Source organism: Protopterus annectens, chromosome 11.part0 (genome assembly GCF_019279795.1).
Source record: "Protopterus annectens isolate FY-2018-M chromosome 11.part0, PAN1.0, whole genome shotgun sequence".
Classification (NCBI taxonomy): domain Eukaryota; kingdom Metazoa; phylum Chordata; order Ceratodontiformes; family Protopteridae; genus Protopterus; species Protopterus annectens.
This window is the reverse complement of record NC_056745.1, coordinates 425,120,703-425,144,161: the sequence shown is the minus strand read 5'-3', so window position 1 is coordinate 425,144,161 and position 23,459 is coordinate 425,120,703. Positions and strand designations below refer to the sequence as shown.

General features: G+C 40.2%; 1 protein-coding gene across 1 annotated transcript in view; it reads right to left on the bottom strand.

Moving 5' to 3' along the window:
* The window catches only part of LOC122814947 (aldo-keto reductase family 1 member C23-like protein), a 188,772-nt gene that overhangs the window by 71,390 nt on the left and 93,923 nt on the right, over positions 1 to 23,459 (bottom strand). Inside the window, exon 3 of the mRNA XM_044087207.1 lies at positions 8,611 to 8,727. Within this exon, the coding sequence (XP_043943142.1) occupies positions 8,611 to 8,727 (117 nt within the window). The remainder of the gene's footprint in view (positions 1 to 8,610; positions 8,728 to 23,459) is intronic.

Genomic DNA, 23,459 nt, shown 5'->3' with positions numbered 1-23,459 from the left:
TGAGTGAATTTTTGAAGAGTATTGTCACACCACCCTCTCTTTCTAGTCTGTCATCCCTAGGAATATTGTATCGGGGGGGGGTAATTTCCATGCGAGACAGGTGGTTTCAACCAGGTTTCTGCAAGAATGATTAATGCTAGGGTTTGTAAAGGCATGGAGTTCTTGCATTTTACTGAGTATGCTTCTAAGATTTAGGTTTAGCAGAAGTATACCAGAGTTATGGTTTGCATTGAAGGGTTTAATGATGTCTTGTGGTCAGGACCTGGGTTTGGGTGGATATCACCACTAATGAGTTTAGTTGCTGTGTGAAAGAGTCCTTGTAGGAATTTGTATAGTTTTGTGGCACTCAAAGGAAATAAAGATTTCTCAAGTATTTTAGGTTTCTAATACCATGACAGGAATGGACCCCATTCCCAAGTCAAAGTATGATTAAAGTTCATGATATTAGTATTGCTTCAATCTTTGATGTCAGCCAGTAGCGCACTTCGCAGCACTCACAATGTGCCCAGTAATGGTGACTCCTGCAGTTCGTAGTGCACTTCGCAGCACTCACAATGTGCCCAGTAATGGTGACTCCTGCAGTTCGTATGGAGTTGCATGCATTGGTAGCTTAACTACAATTGCAAATTGTTTTTGTTTTGTAATGCCTGTTCCTCCTACTACTATTGGAACTGTCTGGGTATCTTTCTTCAACATAACTCATTTATGCCTGCAGATCCTCTCTCTGTGTATGCAAGACACTAATCACGGGTGTGGCAATTTCAATGATCAATGCTACTCTTCTTTTCTTGGACCACTATCTGTTTTTCTAGCATCTATCTTTGAACGGTTGATAATGGATGATCCCATGTGATGCAGACTTCATTTTCTATGATGCTTTGTGGCTCATGTTTCAAGTTATTTTTCAGCCACTTCAATATCATATTTGCACAATCCCCAGTGCAACAGTCTCGCCACATTATTATGCCTTTCAGTATAGTCCTACTGTCATTAGTATGTTGCAACCAGCAACAAGATGTGCAACTCTTTCCAATTCGGTTTTACAAAACCTACATTTATCTGTTTCTCCCACATGTTCAATGGACTTTATAAACAGTGTACAGTCCACTATTTTGGGCTGCCAATATTCATCTCTTGGTTTAAATTTGCCTCTCCTCAACCATTCCGGTTTTCGTTCCTGGTCAACATGAGGTTCTTCCAGAAGTTTATACTTACAACTATATTTATAGTTTTTCCACCTTTCTTGCCTTCTCATCTGATCCTTGACCTTATTTTTTGTTTTTTGGCACATTCGGTTCCTGCCTAATTTTTATATACTTCTGGTTTGATTTCCATTCCTGCTGGGCGCTGATAAGCTTCTGCTACATTAAGCAGGAAAGTAATTTTAGATTTAGTCTTCTCATTTTTCAAACCTTTCTCTACATTTAGGTCTTGTGAGGTCAGCAGATGTGTGGAGTACCACAATTGCAGATCTATACATATAATCAATAATATTATATATAATCAATTTCAAGGAGGCCCATCCCTCCTTCAGAACAGGGAAGATGTAATCTTGGTACAAGATAAATCAATCATTTGCTGAGCATGAAGCATCCGCCTTGTTTTCCTATCTAATCTATCCAGTCAGTCACGCCAAAACTGTACATTAGGACAGGAAGAGCAAATTGGTTTATAGCTTGGATTTTGTTCCTTGATGTCAGTGCTGTTTTCAGGGTTAATTTAAGTCTTCTGAAGTATTCCTTACCAAGTTTTATTCACATTTGTTCACGTTTTATTGATCCTTCAATTCCCAAAATATTTCTACACTCCTCCTTGCCAAAGTTTTTACATCACATTCTTGTCTCAAACTGTTTTCCTGGCATTGCAGTTTTCCTGCTTTAAAGGTTGCTTTTGCAAATTTATCAAGACCAAATAATATTCTTGTATCATCTGAAAAAGTTTTGGCAACTTGCAGTTGTGCTTTGTTCATAAGTATCAACAAAGAAGTGAGTAGTCTTTACATTTTGTTATTTTCTAGGAGCCAAATTATAGCCATGGCCTAAGGTGTTGAGTAAACAGCATAATGGATTAAGGGCAAGGCAGAATAGTAGCGGTGACAGAGACTCAGCCTGGAATATCCCACTTAGTTTTTTATCCCTGGGATATCAATTTGTTCTTTATCATGGCTTAATTGCAAAGTGGTCTTCCACTATTTCATGGTCGCTGTTTTGTAGTCAATCAGTGTAGGATACATCTTACACATTAAGCTCTTTATCCATGAATGAGGGATACTATCAAATGCTTTTTTTGTAGTCAATCCATGCCATACTTGAATTCTTCCCTTTTTACAGTTCACTATGACTAACAAATGATCCTTTGTTCCATATGACTTTCTTTTAATTGTCCTTTTGTTTTACTGCCATCGAGTTTTCTTCTAAAGGACTATAAACTCTGTCGGCATCAATTCCTTTGTAGAGTTTATATGCCGTCAGAAGGCAGGTTATTGGTCTATAATTTTTAGGGTAGCTTGCAGGTTCACTCTTAAGTTGGAGCATTGTTTTTCCTCTTAGCCAGGTTGGTGTCTGTTCTGGGTGTGGATATAAATAGTTCTTACTCATGACTAAATCTTTGTGCAAACATGTTAATACTTTTAACCAGAAGTTAGGTACTGCATCTGACACTGGTGTTTTCCAGTTAGAGGCTTTTCTTAACTTTGTTTCAATCTCTTTAGCAGTTACCTTTAAAACTTATTCTTTTACTTCTATCCATTTAGCATCTTTTTTCTGGTCCACAGGATCTTCATAGATACTTCTCTAAAATGCATTTATTTCCCCTTTTTGGCAGTCTTTCGATTCATTTTACCTCATTTCCCAGTCCTCAAACCTTTTTGGGTCATCAATAAATTGCTTATTTTGCACTTCCTCTGCTTATCTTCATAACTTCTAAGTTGTTCCGCATGTGCTGAAATTTTTAGTTTATTTGCAATAGTGCACGATAGATCCTGGTCTGTTCTAATATTGCACATTGCTTTCATCACATCTATCTTTGTATTTTTGTTGATCTAGTGACACTTAATGGCTTCATAATTCTCTATTCAATATTTCCATGATGGTATTTGATTTTTCCCCTTCCTTTCCCTTACTACCCTGTGTTCTTGTGGTAGAACTTTATTAATTTAGCTGCACAGTAATATAGCCTGTTTACTTGTTATATCATATGGATCTCTATGAACAGTAATTATGGTATTCATTTCAGACTTCTGACTTTTTGGGTTTTATTAACCTTCTGCAGTCTTTCTTTCATTGATCTTGATATTATCTGTCCATGTCTACCAAGTCATGCAATTCTCTTAGCTCATTTTCCTTCAAACTGAGGGCACATCCCTTGTTTTCAAATTCCTGTGGGCATTCTACAGAAGGTTCTATAGCATCTTCCTGTGACACATTCTCAATTTCATAATGTGCCATCCGATGCTTTATCATATGGGAACTCACTGGCCTATCACTCAACATTGACTGCAGAGTTTCCTGTTCCTTCCTTTGCTGTCTAGCTTCAAGTGGACGTTTACACTGGTTTCCTGTGGAAGGCTCCAAACTCTCTTCATATGGCACCTAACCAATTGTTCCCTGTTCCACTGGTTTCCCCTTAATTTGGATATCCATTACTCTATCCTGTTGTGGTTCTTTCCGAATTAGATTTTCTACACTAAATCCTTTACTGTGCAGGTATTCCATAATCTCAGTTCCTTTAAACGTCTCCATTACTAATCTCCTTTTCTACTTTTCCTCCATCTTATTTTTTGTATTGTAAATTTTTCCATGTCCGGATTCCTTTGCCTGCATTTCTCTTCAAATATCTTTGGTGCCGCTTTTTTTGTATTGCTTAGTTTTGCTTTCTCCTTTGCATAATTACACCAGTTACTCGAAAAAGGAAACCAAGCAGCTGTTCACGAATGACTGTAAGCCGCAAAATACTGTAGTTTAAACGTATACGAAGTTTATTTAAAAACAAAACTCGTTTTTGTCACTCTAAAGAGTGAGTTCAGAAATAAAAAGCATAAGTTAAGGCTTTTAAAAAGTCCGCTTAAAACTAATTAGTAATACTAGCCAATCAACTGGTCTCTTTTAGTTGAAAAAGCAACAGCATTAAAAGCAGTACCAGCTAGTAAAGTAATAATGTTCAATGAAAAGAAACAAAGTATTACACTGTTTCAAGTATCAGAACAGTTGCCCATAAAACTGTTACTGTTGACTAGTAATAACAGAAATCATGATTTATAATAAAACAGAAATCATGATTTATGATTTATAACAGTGGTCTTAAATGAGCCCAAAGTATATAAAACATACTGTTATCTACCAAAGGAAGAGTACTGTAACAGTGTACAAGACTATAAGATCATAGCTGTCTGAATGCAGTGTCTCATACAACTCTTTAGTTTCAACAAACAAGTTATGTTACAGTTGTCGTTAAGACCTGGATGAGAGAATGCATTTAATGTCAACTGCCATTCAAGTTCACGGCATTCCAGTAGTGTTGAAGTTGGTCCCCCTCTAGTGTCATACATTAACTGGTCAATAGCTAGAAATTGAAAAGAGTGACCTGGTTTTATATTAATATGTTTGACTAAAGCGTTTTCACTCTTATTCTTAGAGACCGCATAAATATGTTTATAAATTCTATCACGAAATTTGCTGTCAGTTTTTCCTACATAAAATGCATTACAATTTTTACACACAGCCAAGTAGATGATACTCTTAAGTAGATGATAGTTGCAATCTAGTTTATGTACAATATAATATTTTCTACCTGCTATTTCAAAAGTACTACTAGTTTGGACAGGTTTACACATCCTACAAGCTCCACAGGAAAAAGAGCCACATGTTCTATTATTAACTCTGAGTTTTTTACCTTCAAGGAGACTAAGTTGGCATCTCTCCTGTATATGATAATCGGATGAGGTCCAATTCTCTCCATCAAGTGGTGCTTGTACAATAGGTACCAATTCTTATGTAAAGTAAACTTAATTCGGTCACTGTCATTATTAAAGGTTGTAATAAAACAGGACTTGTGAGAATAACTAGTGGCACCTTGACCCACTACTAGAACTTTACTATTAAGATGCAAAGTACTGTTCAGTGTGTTAGTGGGGTAGGAGTCATTGTTCATGTCAACTACATCAATATTCACCTCGTCACTGGTCATCTTGCAGTTTAAAATAGGGTTGAACAGACCTAGTCTACGTTTGTTTTTCACTTCTACTGTTAGTTCTTGGACAATGTGAATAGGGCACCCTCTGTTCACAAACATTTTCCAGTAGTTGACGTTCTACCAAATAATCAGCTTCTGTAGAACACATCCTAGCTGCTCTGACCAACTGACCCTTAATGATGGAACGTTTGTTTCAAAGGGTGTGCGCTAGAATAATGCAAGAAGGAGTTACAATATGTTGGTTTCCTGTAGATAGTAGAACACAATTTATTGTTAACAGAGACTTTAGTTAATTTGACATCCAGGTAGTCAATACTAGATGTGTCAAATATGTGTGAATTAGAAAAATGTAGTCATAGAATTAAGATACACAATAAATCTGTGCTGCATGACTGTCTCCTTTAAAGATGATAAAAATATCTAAAAATCTCGTGTAATACACTAGACTGATATTTCTGGCTTATAAAAAATAAATCGTTTTTCCCAGTAGGATACAAAAAGGTTTGCAAGGCTCGCCCCACATGGGGAGCCCAAAGATACCGTGTTTCTATAAGTAGTACTGGCCATTAAATGTGAAAAAGTTTTGTCAAAATAATATCTATAAGTTCAGAAACCAAATCAATGTAGTTAGATGGAGCATTTTTTTTTCTTTCAACATTAAAGACACCCATTCAACTGCTTCCATGTGTGGGATAGAGGCATATAAAAATCGACCACATCGATGGTCAAAAAGTTAAAGTCATGGTCAATAGACAGGTCGTTAAGACTCTCCAAAAATGACCAGGAGTCTTTACAGACTTGTGGAATCAGTTTAAAATATTTTTGAAGTAGAGAATCCACTACCTTGGCACAAGGATACGTTTATGACGCTCTTACCATCAATGAGGGGTCTCACTGGTGGGTTCAACATGTCTTTATGGTGTTACACCATATTAAATCTCTCTTTTCCATGTCCATATTTCTTCTGACATTTCCTGATCTTCCTGTTTCTCCCTACTTTGGGGACTTATCCTGCTGTGATGTAACCTGTGCTAGGCTTTCTACACAGAATCCCATACTTTGCAGGCACACTTTCTATTTTTTTTTTAACTTCTGCTTTACTGATCCTTTCTACGTTCCATCTTTCAGACTTTTTTATTGTGAAATTTTCCATATCCGGATGCCTTTGCCTATATTATTTCTCTTCAAATATCTTTGGGGCCAACTTATTGAGTAATTCGGCTTTCTCCTTTGCATAAATATTGCACCATATCATATCTTTCTTTCCCATGTCCATATTTCTTTATACTTTTCAAATACCTCTTGGCTTTGTTTATATTTTTGCTCGTCCTCAAATACGTTGTCCAAACAGATCATGGTTTCTTTATCTATATACTGTTTTTCAGAAATCTGTTGCATTAATGCACACGTTTTCATTTGAAGCTTCTGAAAGCTTTTCTTGCAGAAGTATTCTTTCTTCCTCTAATTTCTCTCAATCATTTTGTATATCTTGTGTTTGGAAATCTTCTGTCAATGATATAGGCTATATAAATACTGTCCATATATCAGTATCACCTTGGTGAGATTTTGTGAAAATGGGGTCCACCTCAAAATGTACTCAAAGACTGGAGGAGATGGATTCAATTTCAGCGCTACTCTCCTTTGCTTGCTGACTTTACAAATGAAAGGGTCCAAATGGAGAGATGAAAAGAGTAGCTGGTGTTACTTGTCAATGTAGGGGGTTCTAAAAACTGATGGAGATACTGAAAAAATAGTTGTTGGGGTGGGGTTATTGGATGTTATGTGCCTTACATAGGAATAGTCTAGGTGGGAATGGTAGGTTGTGAGGAAAAATGTTATTATAATGTAAAGTGTTAACATGGTAGTATTTGTGCTTTAAAAATTTGTTTTATAAAAGATTAGTATTGAAAGAAATTTAAAAACTAGTTTGCATTGGTGTTGGAGTAAACACATAGGCAATATTAGTGGGAAAATGTGGTGTGTTTGTGCAAGGCGAGATGTTATTGGGTAGTTGGTTTTGGGAGGGATGTCACTTATTGTAAGTGCTTAATAATTGGATGATTAGGTACAGTTTTTATTAGTCTGATTGGGTTGTTTTGTGGTAGGTGTGGTTGGGATTAAAGAGTATCTGGGGCAGGAGGAATATGGGAGCAGGGTAGGTAAGTGTAACAAGGGCAAATGGAACGGGTTGAGCCAAATTCCAAGATGGGGCAGGACTGACCACAAGATGTCACTTTATGCAGTAAGTTAAATTTCTAAGTTTTCGTTGGGTGGTAAAAAGTAACTTGTATCCAATAAAACAATGTACCCGTAACAAAGTTACATAAAAGCACAGCACCTGTTCAGCTATATTGCACTGCTAATGGTAGGCTAATATACCAGCCATTGTAAAAGTTTAGCTGCAATAGTAGGAAATCCTTTGGAAGTTATAGATACTGTGGGTTAACTAAAAAGGGAGGGAGAAACTGCTACAGGAGGCGAGAATGGGGGGAGGAGAGACCCTGCTCTCACACCAATGCAAAGTGCTCTCCAGGAAATTGTGTAGACCAAAACAAAAGGTATTACATACACAAAACATAAATGTAGTGGATAGCTTTGCACAGTGCAGACCCGAGATGCATAGTCCAAGTATCTGCTGGTCAGGTTACTGGGAAAGAATTATTGCAGCCAACTATGAGGAGTTTTAAGTGCTCTGGAGAGGCACTGACTTGGTGGGTGTAGACACAGGACAGTATTTAAAACAAATTATGAAACAGGAAAACCCAGCACTCAATTTCACACAGCAAGGATAAAAAAATATATATTTTTAATTGTTTTAGATGCACAAACCTCTGCTGCAAGGGCAGATATGGACGGAATTTTTTTTTCACTTCAAGCAGGCTGTTCTGCCTGTTACAGTGCCACTATAAAAGATAACCTTGCAGGAACTCTGTGGTACTGACTTAAGTCGAGGGGGAGTAGTCACTGGACAGCTTTCCTCCCCATGCATCCTTTGTACCCTTGTGGGGTTCTATACTTCTCAGGTCTTCTATTGACTGATTTTTCTCTCATCTTGAGTCTTAACAGTATTAGACAGTGAACTTCACTTAGGTTTTATGAAGATAATAGTCAGATGAAGTCCGAACTTAGAATGAAAGCACTTCTCTAATTCTGTAATTTGGTTGTTGTAATTACAGCCATAAAATCTACAATAAACTCTGAGCCCATCTGCCTTCATGTTACTGAGTTTACATTTTGGTCTTGGTTCAGCTCGACTGCACTTAGGCAGATTGAGTCTATAAAAACGTTTAGCAGTCACAGAGTTAAAAAGACACAAACATACATAAAGAAAGCACACACAAAAAAAGGTCATGACTCAGAGCAATGCTGTCACAGTTCCTCTATTTCAATAGAATCAGCATAGCTGCCCTGAAGGGTTACCTGCAGGGGGACAGGCCAGTGAATAATGAAGAGATCAATGTAGTCAAATTGCAGGCTTTTCAGACTCTCTTCCAATCCTTTGCGCACCAGCTCAGGACGGAGGTAAGTACACCAAAGCTAAATGAAAATAAAACAAAAACATGTTTTCTGTATTTGTCTTACCTAAACAGTTGTATTGTAAATTGTCAAATTTACTAGGGAAAAATACTGTAAAATGTACTAGACAACCAAATTTTAAGACACTTGTATTTTAAAACTCATAAATGAAAGTTTGACTGTCATTTAAATCTGATTGAGAAAAAAACGCTGCAGAAGCATTAAGTTCACAGTCTAAATGCATAGAAGCTACTCTACAGCAACTGAGGCCCACATTTACCTTTACATAAATGTACTCCATACCTGGATTACAAAATCCAGGTGGTAACACTTGGAGCAGCAATGCTGAAAAACTGGTAGTCAAACCAGAGCAAGTCCCCGATTAGCATGATTAAGAGGTATTGGAGTATGTACAGCCTAGTTATCAGAGTAGTGTAGCTATACAACCTTTTCATGATCCAAAGGGTACAAGACAGTGGTGCGACCAATACTACTGGCACCCTAATGAAAAATGTACACCTTTAAATGCACCCCATCTGCAGCAAACCATACACTAACCCAGTTTATTATCCACTGTACCTTATATGACCTGTAGGCAGCACTAACCATAATGCAGTATTGACATACTTCATATACACAAGCTGCAGCAATACAGAAGATTATAATCATGTCTCCATTCATAAACTATGCATTTCAGACACTGATGCCACAAAATTAATGGAGTGAAGCTCAAAAGGTGAATCTTAGCATCCATGTCATGAGCACAAGTTACAGTTGATAACCCAGGCCAAATTCTTTGCATGTGGGGCAGATGAAGCTCCATGCACAACAATCAGCTACAGAAAAAAAAGTAAAGGAGCAAGGTGTTTCACTGACTTTCAAAAAGCTTTGAAAGCTGGTAAAGCACTTGGTGTTTTCTACCAGACAACAGGCAGACTCAAAGTACTCCTCTGTACAGCTAACTGCTGTAAACGTAGGTAGACACTATTGTTATACTTTTGTAAAGAATGAAGTTCTAACAGCATTTAAAACAACTGTTTTACCTTTTGCCATTGTTCTTTGACAGGCAGTACTGTGTGCTGTTATCTCTAACCTTAACAGTGTTTACAGGTACTTAAGCATTTGCTAATCACCCCCAAGCACTGCTACAATACGGTCTTGCAATGTTCTACAAGTGTTTTCTTTTCCACAGATTTTGAAGCATTGCATGCACTACACTTGGGTTACATTTAGGTAATTTTACATGCAACAGAAACCCAAGCAATCTTACCTCAAATCAACTACAGCAGCAAACAGTCTATCCAGCAGTTGTAGTCTTGAAAAATCATATTCAGCCTCCATCAAAGTACACTGGCAACTGAGTTCACTGCACTATCCACAAGGTGCCCCACATGCTTGCTACACTGAAGTTACAGGTAACGATAGAAGAGGATGCTAAAATGCTGTATGCAAAATGAAGCTTCCATAGTTTGAACAGTAAATCAAGAAAACCAGCTTGCCAAACATTAGAAACAGTTTTGCTGTTCTAGAATTTTGTTCTACATACAAGACTTCTACCATAAATATGCCAAGAAGCTACAACAGACTATATGCGAGAGCACTTTTGTCATATATGCGATATAGTGAGGATTACTCTCGAACATGTCACTGTTCAGTATACTATGCAGGTTTCCATGGACATGCAACAAAAGATGCACAAGTTTTACAACATCTATGCAAGGTCTGGGTACTAAATGTTGTGCACAAGATTATATAAAACAATATTTTAATATGTCTGCACCTACCCAACAGCTATGCATCAATCTTGCAAAAAATGGAGTATTACATCATTACTGAGGCACCAACACACTAGAATAGTGCAAGGCAGCATGAGGGGAATAGAAAAGGATTCCTTCACGTGAAAAAAGACAGCTGACAAATCTAAAAACAGTCAAACATTCATACTGAAACTACACCAATGAACTCAAGAAAATTTGAGTGTGCTTTTTGTTAACTTGATATGGAAGGATATTCTCATGGATAATGAACTGCAGCTAGAGTCAATGGTTATACATATCCTGATAGGGAACATTCCCAGCAGCCAACAGAGATAATGTGGCAACACCTGTTCAGTAATGTGTGTACTTTCTTGAGCATGCCTTTCATATTTAAAATGGCTGCTGCATAGTCATCTACACAATACTGATCAAATAAAATAAATACCACATCAGGGGATTAGTGCCATGTTGTTCACCCACAATAAAACGAGATTGCAGTTTTGTACAATACATGTTAACGTGAGTAGAAATAGCTCAAAAAAATGAGGTGTCAATTGTATGCGAGGCACAGACCAGTTGGTCAAGTCTTTGCCTCCCAGGCACAAGGTATAAGGTTCAGTCCTGACCTCTGACCAATGTCTGTTTACAGTTTGCACATTCTCCAAGTCTCTAAACAAAAAAAAAAAAAAAAAATGGCTGAAGCTTGAAATTACCACCATAGTTAAACACAAATGCTTTTGTCTCCTTAAAATGAGACGTAGGATAATTTAATGGATTTTATCTGAACTTTTACATCATTCCTAAACCAAATAACTAGCTTAATCAACTATTAAACTTTAAAAAAAAACCTTCTCTTATAAAGCATCACAAAATACCACAAACTTAATGTTTGTTATATCACATTAAGTAAATACAAAAAATAAAACATTAAATAAAACCAATACTATCTAGATTGAGCTTTTAATTTCAAAAGACAGCCTATAGTAGCCATTTAATTTAAACCCTGCTCACCAATAGCATATTACATGGCTCCTGCAGCTCTCTTATCAGTCCCCTTTTCCCATTTTTTCTACATGGAGTCTGGTATCGTGTTAAGTGTAGACAATTGTTGCCAATGCTAATCCTCTAATCTGGAATAAGTCTCTCCCCACACTGCTATGAGTGACCCAGCATCTTCACCATATCTGCTGTAACTTCAGCTCAGCCTGCTGCTTTCCCCGACTTAAGGCTATTCTTACTTTTTCTAGGTTGGGCTCCTCCTTTTCTCTCATCATAGGTGGTTTCTGGGGCTGTACAGGTTCTGGGTCATTTTCTTCATTCAGAAGCTGCTGAAAATACTCCCATCTGCCTTTGATGTCCTGTGGACTGGTGAGCAGGTTGTTGCTGGCATCCCTTATGAAGGGTGTCTTGACTATATTCTTTATCTTCCTGTCTTTGCCTTACAACCTGCAGCTCTTGCCTACCCCTTTATTCCTACTTCATCCTTCCTTACATCATCTTGTCCTCCTTTACTTACTGCCTCTCATTCATCCTTTCCACGGTTTTCTCATTCATCCTTTCCACGGTCTTCTCATGGTATCTTTTCTTGCAACCATTCTCATGGCCTCTTCTAATGTCTTCATGCCTCTAAACATAATATGCTGCTATCCCTGAAATATACACCATCTTAGTCATTATGGCTGCATGTGTGTAAGACTAGTCTTACATGGAAGAGCCAGTCTAAGAGTAAGACGGCAGCGTGCCATGCATATTAATGAGGACACGCTGCCTCAACTCTAAGGCTAACACGGAGCATGCACGGATGAAGGGGGCATGTCGGACTGCTAAGCAGTCCAAAAATCCACACTCCTGCCATGTCTGACATTCAGGAAATGCTTACTTGCATATGCCTACTTACACGAGAGTCCGCTCAAATGTGTACATACCCAACACTACTCCCCCACATTCTAAACCCCTGTACAATTATAAAATGTAAAACAAATTTTTTTATTCCTCCCAATATAGCTGCCCATATTTGCATGGGTTTGCCCATTGCTTAGCTACAGTTAGCAGTTTAGACACCGAAGAGGACAATAAACTTGTATTCAAATTAAGCGAAATAGCAATAGCATAGTGGTAGAGCCTTCGCACAGAGGCAGCATTCCCGGTTAGAGTCTCACCACTCCCCCCTCTATTTACTGTTGGAAATCTGTATATAAATAATTCCTGACATTTATCATTTAAATTTTTGTAAAAAGCATTGAAATGGCCTATGTAGTAGTGAACATATATACACACACGTGAAATGGTTATGCATACTGTTGGATGCATGAGTAATGTATCAAGCAATGTAAAGCACTGCTAAGCAAAGTTTACCAGTATTAAGCATATTTAAATGTAATTGCTCATAGCGGAGCACTGCGTTAACTAGCGCAATGGCTTTGTGCAGAGGTGCGCATCGCGCAAACTAGCGCAAACAGAACATGTTTGCACGTAGCTGAGCACCGCGCTAACTAGTGCAACGTTGGGCAACATACAGCACTGAAAAAAAAAAGTTTTAACCCAATAAATACAGGTATAATAATTCTTTAATAATTATTCTGCATGTACGGTTATATAAAATGAGAGAGCCTCTAGAAAAGTCTTAAAGGTATAGTTCCTGGAGTGTCTGTCATTTTCTTTGATATGTTGTTGTACTCTCATTATAGAAATAGTACTGTTGTATTAAGCGCTGTTAACCCACACTTGGGTAGGCCCATATAAAGTGGATGAAGGGAGTGCCAGTAGCTTTTAAGCATATTTATAGTCCTCAACTGTTTCATGCCCAGCATGTACAGGTTAATCTGGCACATGAGTAGCTTGGTATTGTGTCCCCCAGAAATGTCAGTGTGCTTCCAGAAATGTAGGGAGCTGTTAACATATAACTGATAATTTCACCTGAACATATCTAGATAATTATAGGAAAGTAGAGCTGTCAGTGTACCATCTCAGCATTATGTAGCAGTAACATCTGCATCCCGGACAGTTTGTATATCAGATACAGCTCATGTATATAAAGATCTAGCAAAACCCATTTCACAATTTAAGGACAATTGGGTAGTGTAATAATACATGTAGGGAACATAACTGCAATTAATAGGAATGTAGTGTAAACTAGAAGGATATATACAAGCTGTTAATGGAGATATCTTTTTCCTCCCTACTGTATGTGCATAAAAAATGCAATTCTACACCTCAATGGGTATGTCTAATCTCAAAACATTTGTTGGGACATATGTCCTATTGGTTTATAAATATCTGCATTTATTTCGATGCATGTGCCCTGTTCAATACCACAATATTGGTGGCCTGTTGCCATCAATTAAACCTGCATGCTGTTGTAATGTCCACTGTTGTTCTATATATGCATGTGTTATGCTTGCTGTTCAACTGCTGGAACTCTGGTGTGTTGGGTTAATGGGAATACTTCTGCATGCTGTTATAAAAAATTGGGAATGCTGTTGACAGTTACCAACCCATATTTTCATTAAATCCTCCAAAACATAGAACGTATGGGAAGGTCGGTCCCAGCAGACCCACCTGTCCCACCTCAGCTGGCAATGGCACCAGCAGGTCCTGTGCCCAGGGACGACCTCCTCAGTTGGCCCTGTGCCACCTTCAGGTAGAAGCACTGCAGGGGACGGGGCTCATCCCCCTATGCAAGCATAGGCGGAGGAGGGCCACTTATCACCCTCCGAATGGTCCAGGCTGTGGTGCATAGAGAGATGGAGCATTCTGTTGCTGATCCTCTACGCCAACTTGAGGCACAAGTGGTGCCACTCATGGGTGAGCCTGCACCTCCTATGCAGCCCTCAGCACAGCCACCCTCTGGGTGGTCAGGGTGCAGTGGTGACTGCCCATGGGTGGGGATCTCAATTTCACTGTTGCCATCTGTGGGCTCATGGGCTTGCGATTTCCAAACATCTTTCCCCATCAATGGTGTTCACCCACCGCATGTCATATTCTGCCCCTGTATGCATCTTGTCTGTTTACCTCCCCCCAACCTACCTCCCCAAATATACCCACTTCCCCTACCCCACATTCCACTCACCTGAAGAAAAAAAAATAAAAAAGGGCAGTCTGCTCCACAAAATAAAATACGCCCCATACATAGCTGCCCATTTTGCACACATGTCCGATGGACACACAAAATGTAATTTAATTGGCAGTACAACATACTTGTCCTCACCCCTCTCACAGGGGTGGAAGGGGTCATATTTCCCTCCAAATTGTTGCATATGCACAGCTGTTGCTGTTTAAGAAATTGGCAGCTATGGACCTTCCTTATACCCGTCCTGCACATCCCGAGCTTTTTTCCCCTACTGTCTTTCCCCTCTGTGCCCCTTTTTCACCACTTTCCTGTCTCCCCATTTTCTTTACTTTCAAAGAAATGAGCGCAGGGGTTAGTGGGAGTAAGCAATTTTAAGCAGTAGTTGGCAGGTTTGCGTGAGGGTGCACTTGTTTGCACTTAGCTAAGCATGGCTAAGCATCGTGCAAACCCGCTCACAACTGCTTAAAAAAAAGTGTCTTAGTCACTCTATGAGGGCCCTTGTTCTGCTCAGCAGCAAAATAAAACACCTCTGTCGGTCTCGAACCCGGGACCTTGTACACACTACACTGCATGAAGTACCACTAAGCCACAGTAGATATACAAGTTGTATATAAAAATATATCATGCATCAGTGAGTGAATGTAAAGGAAAAATAGGAATGGCATAACACACAACTTGTTCTGTGGTTCTTTACCAGCAGTTGTTGTGGAATTGCATTACATGACTGCGATAAGAGAATCAGCCATTCTAGCAGGAAATAATGTTAGAGCAGCACTTTACAACCCCCACACAGTATCATAGCAGGACAAACACTGGCATATCTGATTAGGGTAGAGGCCATACCTCCCAACTGTGCCCAATTTTCAAGGATATTCCTGATTTTGAAACAAATTTTAGCTGTGTCCCTCTGAATCCCTCTAAAACGTACTGACGTTGGCCAGAAAGGTGAATTACACTTGATGAATAATGACAATAAGAGTTAGACACTGCTTGTACTTCAAAAAAAGGTGCATTAATCCATATGCTCTGGTTCTCTCAAAGTCTCAACTTAATGGCACTAATATTTTAAAGGTGTACCTCACTTTCACCCCCCCCCCCCCCGAGTCTGTTCAAATATGTACCAGAGTGTTTGAGAGGCCTGGCAGAAGCAGAAACACACAGGCATATCAACTTTTCTGCTGTTGCACATTGTGCAAAAGGCTTTGGAAGGAGTTCCAGAAGCATACCCTTATGTAGGAGTAAAACACTGAAATACAAAAGGATGTAGCCATGTACTGGTAGCAACCAACTGTAACAATGCCATTGTTCCAGTGTTGAAGAGACCGGTGTGGTGCACAGAAAGAACAACAGGCTAACCTCTGGCTACCATGTGGATAGGTCCATAGTTGGGAGCTACGCAGACAGACCACTTGCCTTGATAAACAGGTACACAGCAACCCTTCAAGTCCAGCAAGATGAAATTCACACAATACATAATGCTCTCTGTACTTCTGCACCCCTACCCAAATGTAAAATATACCTGTGTGTTCAGGGTCTACCAAGGATGTAGGTAGGCATACTCAGTACTGAAATTTGTCCAGTTTTCTTGAGCAGCCTGTGCTAATGTTAACACTAAAAGAGCACAAACTGTTCAGAAGTGACTAAATTAATATTCACAGTATAGAAGTTCACAAGCAATTCATGTGCCAAAGAAATACATCTCAATAACTAGTTTTGTAGGTCAGTTAATTGTACAATTAGAAAAGAAAGTACATAACCCCATGTATCTTGGGTTAGCATTTTGAGGTGTGAGTACAATTCTACAAGTGTGTACTGGAAACAGCAATATTCAGGTCGGAGTACAACATTTAAATCACTTGCTACACCCCTGGCTTCAGATACAAGAACTATACCAACCTTCTGCCTTAAACAACGATGCCCACAGCAAACAACCATGATCCCAATCTTGGAAAGCTGAAAGGGCCACGCCTACCTGAGTTAGCAATTTATAGCATTAGGTTGCTATGACTGATTACTGCAATTACCACACATCAGGCTGCATGCAATTAACAAATGGTGGCCACCAATTGGTGCAGAGGCCATCACATGCACATGTGCAAATACCTATAAAAGCAGGCTGTAATTGCTGCCAACAAACTCAATCACTCTATTGCAGAGACTGACCAAGAGAGAGAGACCGTGAAAAGCAATAAGAAAAAGAAAAACCAACTCGTACAAAGGAAAGGTATTAACAGATATGTACTTACTGGCATGTAGTAGATGTTTTTGAAGAGAACTCTACATAATGTGAACCATTCATATGTGGCAGCAGTACGTATCTATGCACAGATGTCCTGCTTAACTACTGCCGTGGACAATTCAGTGTGTACCTATGGGCAGTGGGACATAACTGTGAAATGTGTAGCTCAGCATTAAATGTCAAACATCTGATCCATGTTATCTGTGTTCTGTACAGTAGTGTGGCCAATGGCTGTTTGGGGGATTAGCACAAACATTTATATAAACATGGGTGTGACAGCAACATGCATGATAGTCACATTAAAGTGTAGCCTAGCATTGGCAACTGCTGTACCAGGCTAGTATGTTAATCTAGCATTTGGAGCTATATATACCCCCTCTAATGTTACTGTGTGTTCACATGTGACACCTATTCATGTTGCAGCAAGGCCCAACAGTTAAGCTGTGAGGTCCAGGGACTTAAAACAGTGTGAACCTTGTGTGTATGGCACACACATACGGAGAGATATACCTGTGTCATATATATTAACATCTGTATATGTGCATAAACAAGCCAAAAATAGATACAAAATGACAGTCACCACCCAATGTTCCAACAGCTTAGAAACAAAGTCTATAAGCATAAAAAAGCTGAGCGAACACCACGGCTATAAAAAATGAAAAGATTTATTCAGTCTAAAATGGACAAGCACTTTCACATAACTAAAGTACGCTTCTTCAGATCCTTAGTTAAAACAGTGATACTAGCATTTATATACAATCACATGACCATAATCAATCAATTAAGACATCAATTAAAAAATGCATCAATTAAAGGAAACCCTCTACCCTAGTCATTTCATTGATCTTGCATCTAGCACAGGTTTAATATTAATACTACTATTGAGGCCTGGTGGTGAGTGTGCCCTTAACCTGAAAATCCACTTTAATTCTATCCTTAACAGGAAGTTATTATTATCTCCCTGTCTTAAGTTGTTGCTAACTTGTTGCTAACTTGTTGCAGTACTCTAAAATTAAAACTGTGTCCTGCCTGCTCTATAATACGTTTCGCTAAAGCATTTAGCATATTTCTATTTCTAATTTCATATTTATGTTGGTAAATCCTATCCCTTAACCGTTTTATAGTTTTTCCTACATAAAAACTTTCGCAATTATTGCAGCAAGCTAGACAGATAATATTTTCACTATCACATGTGGCAAAAAATCTTGGCAACAGCTTGCAACAGGTGGTGGGGTTAACATCCATCCCCCCCTCAGAGTGGAGGAGCTGCTCCTGAGCCTGGTGGCACCTGCCCAACAGCAGCAGACATTTACCATGATGGCGGTTGGAGCCACCCACAAGAACACATGGAGCATGCAGGTAACATGGCACATCTGTAGACTACTGTTACCTCTATTGGTAGATTATGCATATGTGAGATGTGTACTGTGTAGTTAGATGTGGAGCCTGTTGTGCAATACTGATCATTTGGAACAATCTGTAGGCCTGTGAATGTAAACTGTTGTTCTACTGTAAGATTGCAAACCCACAGTGGCAATGCCACAGTTGTCACCACTGACAAACTGTCTCATATCTATGTAGGTCCCTCTGGTGTGACAGCAAGGCAGCAGACAGATGCTGGTGAGGGTGTTCTACATTTATTATTGCAAATAAAAAGTGCATGTCATAGTTAAGATGTAGGCCACGTACACATGCAACACACCTACCCATAATGTATGCTGTGGATGTTTGCTGCAAGACCACGCACATCTCACTAATGTGATTAGCTTCCTCAAACACATGCAATACACAGACCATCTCAAACAAATGTGGCTACACTGTAGTGACCATTGGATAGGCAGAGTCAATACACAACATGCACATAACCATACACAATTCTCATACACAGAACATGTTAACATGCTACACATGTAGGATTGACAAACCCTCTGTAAAGGTCACACTCCAGTATCCCAAATGTCATCCACACAGCACACAATATACCTGAGGGATAGAGGCCTATCATGGTGCAGTGAAACACTCACACAACACATTCATGTTAGGGAACACTCCTTATTGGCCTCCTTACAAACCCATGTAACTGGTTGTGAAATGGTGAATGTAGCCATGGTAGTGCAGTTCCGGTACAGCATGATATGTTCTGGTTTGGGACACATTTGTAGCCTTAAGTGACCACATGATGCTTCATGATGATGGCTTATGGTACTACACGCCATCCAGTTATTGTAACCACAGTACTACACATAGCTTTCATTGCTATACACCTCAATGTTGTGTGTGTGCAAACATATGCATCTCTATAAACAATATGCATACCAATCACCATTTGCACAACTGACACATATGTCTTGTGATGCTATTGAGTGGCTAGGTCATATGACGCATTGGGTATGCGTGATGTTTAAATTTGCAGTTGTTTTAGCAGGCCATGTCATGGATGACACTGGCATGTCCACAATATGATCTACACTCACCATAACTACTGTAAATTGGGTATGTGGACCAATGGTATTCCATCATTTATACATGCACCACTGATCTTGTATGTATACACATCATGCATGAGCTAAACTGTGTCCACAATTATTTGCTAAAGACACAGAGGCTCTAATCAGAATTGGACATCTATGCGACACACAGATACACATCCAGCCATGGTATGTAGACCTTGAGTGATGGTGCACAGTACATTACAGAGTTTTGAATACTTGCACAGCAATGTGTCCATGTATGCATTGCGTTCCAGGGGGAGGCCAATCACCAAAGAAAACACATGCAAAGCCATGTATGCTGTTAGTAACAAGGACTGTCTACACTTGCACTGCATGCTGTTGGGCAACACATGTCCTGCATACTGACATGTGTGATATGACTGCTTTGCTTGTGATACTGTACCCCACCATCAACTGCTATTGAGTATGTTCTGAGATTGCTGGGTGTGTGTGTGTGTGTGTGTGTGTGTGTGTGTGTGTGTGTGTGTGTGTGCACTTTAGTGAGGAGTGTATTTGTGTGTGTGCATACATCATGTACAGGTCTTAAAGTGTTTCCTGTTTTCCTCTCACAGATACTGAGATGGGGCTGGTTCAGTGCAGCAGGGAACCTGATATCACCGACACAGATGGTGATAATGAGGATAGGTGTGTTGAGGCACAGGCAAGTTTGTCAGGGTCTGTTGTTGGGCCACCAATTGACAGTACACAGGTCTCCCCCCCATCCATGCACACAGTCATACTGCCTGTACATCCATCACCACCAATGCCCTTGGCAGAGGGACAGTGTACAATTTGCACTGGCCAGGATAGTGTGGTATCTATGGCACATGCATCAGGACACAGCAGCCATAGCCAGATGTCTGGAACGGTACCACATAGGCAGATGCCCAGGGGTTCTCATCAGAGCACTGCTGGTCATCATGCTCCTGACAGATGTGCCACAACTTACAACCACATGCATGTTCTAGGCTGTCAAGGAAGTACAGGCACATATGAAGCGGTACACCAGACAGGGACTAAGGGCACAGAGGGCTCATAACACCTCTGTAAATGACAGTATCCATGACTTAGCAGGTGTCATACGCAATTACACCGAGGTCATTAGACGTTGGGGTGAGACATTAGATGTCCTCCACAATGTCATGTCAATGTGTCAGGACAGTGTGGGACAGTTGAGACGTGGACGTATGCCAGCAACATCAGCTGGCAGTCGCCGTGGACATCCATCAAGTCATAGCCTCTCCCATAGTGCCAGTACCAGCCCCAGCAATGTGGGGAGGGCTGTCCATAGACTATCCTAGAAGACCACGTGCACATGGCTCTAGCCAGTTCCAGCAGGAACCTGGATCCAGTGGACATGTGTCAACCTCTGAGGATAGTACCCAGTCTGGATTAGTACCAGATACCTGCCAGGCACAGGTCCCGTATCCATAGCCAGACACAGTGATCTGTAAAGCCTGCCAGGTACAGTCTGTAGCTGTCCCACAAATCCCCATATATGGCAGCCACATGGTGGAACTGTGTGCATGCAGACACAAACCAGACACCTAGGGCAAACCCATATCTGCACACATTACACCCACACTGGCCCAAAACAGTACTCTTAGCACACACACATCGATTGCATGGCTCAATGTAGGTCTCTGGCAAACCAACACATGTGCATATGATGAAACCTGTGCCACTTCCTGTCATCTAACATTGATGCAGGAACAGGCTAACATGGCGCTGATGCACAGGGTGACTATTACAGTATAGCAATGTTTTAATGTGTAGCATGTTGTCAGCAGTAAAGTGTAGTGATATCCTGGAAGGTGTAGCTGAGCAGGCATGATGCATTACAGCTATAATTATCAATGTAGTATTGCTTACACCAGTGTTTATTCCAATTGTGTATTGTCTGCCCATGTGCCACTTGGCTGATGTGTGTAGTTTTGTCAGCATGCGTTAGGGTGGACAGCAAGTGTGGGATGTGTGCAGCACACATTTGCAGGTGTACATTTGTGAACATGGTTGAGGTGCACTGTCTACATGTACGTGCATATTGGACACATGGGCAGGGTGACATATCCTGTATTAGACAGTGTCAATACTCCATAGTTTCTATTGGTGCCCAGTATGCATTGTACTACACATTTTGGGACTTGAGTACACGTGTGTGTATGACACGGTTTGACACTGTGCTGTGGGTGATACAGTTACTATCACTGGTTTGCATTCTGGTAGTATACATAACCTCAGCCTGCCCATAAACAATTGTTAGATGGCTTGCCAACTGACACAGATGTAGGACACTAACATTTGCAGCCTTCAAGTACTATTCTATGCTAGTAACAAGTGGTATTCACCTGCACTCAGTCCTGGGACCACTCCTGTTTGGCATATAGCTTTCTTAGGTACAAGCAAACACAGTAGGGATATGTCTGGCCATATTTGGCAATGCATACTGTGAGCTATAATGCATTCTCCAGATGACACACACATCCTCCAAAAGGGTATCATACAGACAGATACCAGGTGTTAAACCCATGCTGTAAAGCTATAAGCCAAATAAAGCCTGGTCATCCACTTTTACAAAACATAGTATCCCCAGAGTACCACATAGGTAGTAGCCCCCAAAATGTGGAACAGGTACCGATGTATACATAGAGCCATGTGTCAGCTCTCCTTTGGTAATCACATTTCCAAAGGGCTTTGGAAATCCTTCTGTGGATCACATAAGCAATAAGGGGTCTGCATGCATATCCACAAAGGTTGTTGCACACCTATAATAGCCATCTTTGACAGACTTTGCTGCTTTTGAACAGGTTTCAAATATACCTCAGGCATAAACCCTCACTCACAGTATTCAACAGAAACCGTGATGAGTGTATGTGAAATGGATGACGTAGGTCAGGGATCACTGCAGTGGCTAGGCTTGTCACAAGCATACAAATGTGACCTAAGGTCTGGAAAGGGGCAGCACACTCTGGCAAAGATAACAGATGTGTACATGGAGAAAGCAGGGTTCCCACCTATGAAATAATTGAGGTCACATGCATGTATATGTATTTGCCACACAGCTACCCAACATGCGTAATGCACATACTGTTGTCATTGTGATACGTCATACAGTAGTAAAAGCAAAACCCACGACACACTGACCAACAGTGTCACACACGTGGAGCACATAAGTCACCAAGTGCAGGATTCAAACCCCTAACTACTTTATATTACAGCAGTACACATTTACACAACACGCTATACACATTACTGGGAGTTCTCCTTTCCACAGGTATATTTGTAGCATGGTGACATCAGACTTGATAAAGATGAGTATACCCCTTTTAAGGTGTTTTAGTAGTCTCCAAAAAGATCACTCCTCTCCAAAGAGACACACACACAAGTTGGCAAGTGCAAGATTCAAACCCCCTACTTTATGATACTAGAGCAGTACGCATTTACACTATGCGCTATACACATTACTGGGAGTTCCTTTCCACAGGTATATTTGTAGGATGGTGACAGACTTGACAAAGATGAGTATACCACTTTTAAAGGTGCTTCAGTAGTCTTCAAAAAGGTTGCTCCTCTCCAAGGAGACACACACACACTCCTATAGTTGACAAGTGCAGGGATTCAGACCCCTAACTACTTTATGATACTAGAGCAGTACACATTTACACGATGCATTATACACATTACTGGGAATTCCTTTCCACAGGTATATTTGTAGGATGGTGACATCAGACTATTTGTAGGATGGTGACATCAGACTTGACAAAGTGGGTTACATTGGCAATGTGATCAAAGGAGAGTTTACTATCTACCTGGGTCCCCAGGTCCATAATTACATTTTCCATACATACTGGATTACCACCTGTGTGGTAATTTGTGGGCACTTTGTTTTATCCAAAGGGGATGACTATGCATTTTGTCATTCTGCTTGAGGGCATTGTTTTGACACCAGGTATCTGTCTCTAAGACTCTTCTGGAGGATGTCTGTCAGCTGTAGAGTTGATTATGGACCACAGTTAGCAGTCATCTGCAAACTTGGTCAGCCATACTCCTCCTGTGCTTGCCTGTACCTCTGAGCAGTATCTACTGAACAGGTGGGGTCCCAGAACCAAGACCTGTGGGATGCCATTTGTGACTGGTTTAGAGTCAGACATGGCACCTGCAACTCTCACCATTTGTGTTTGATCTGTGAGCCAGTT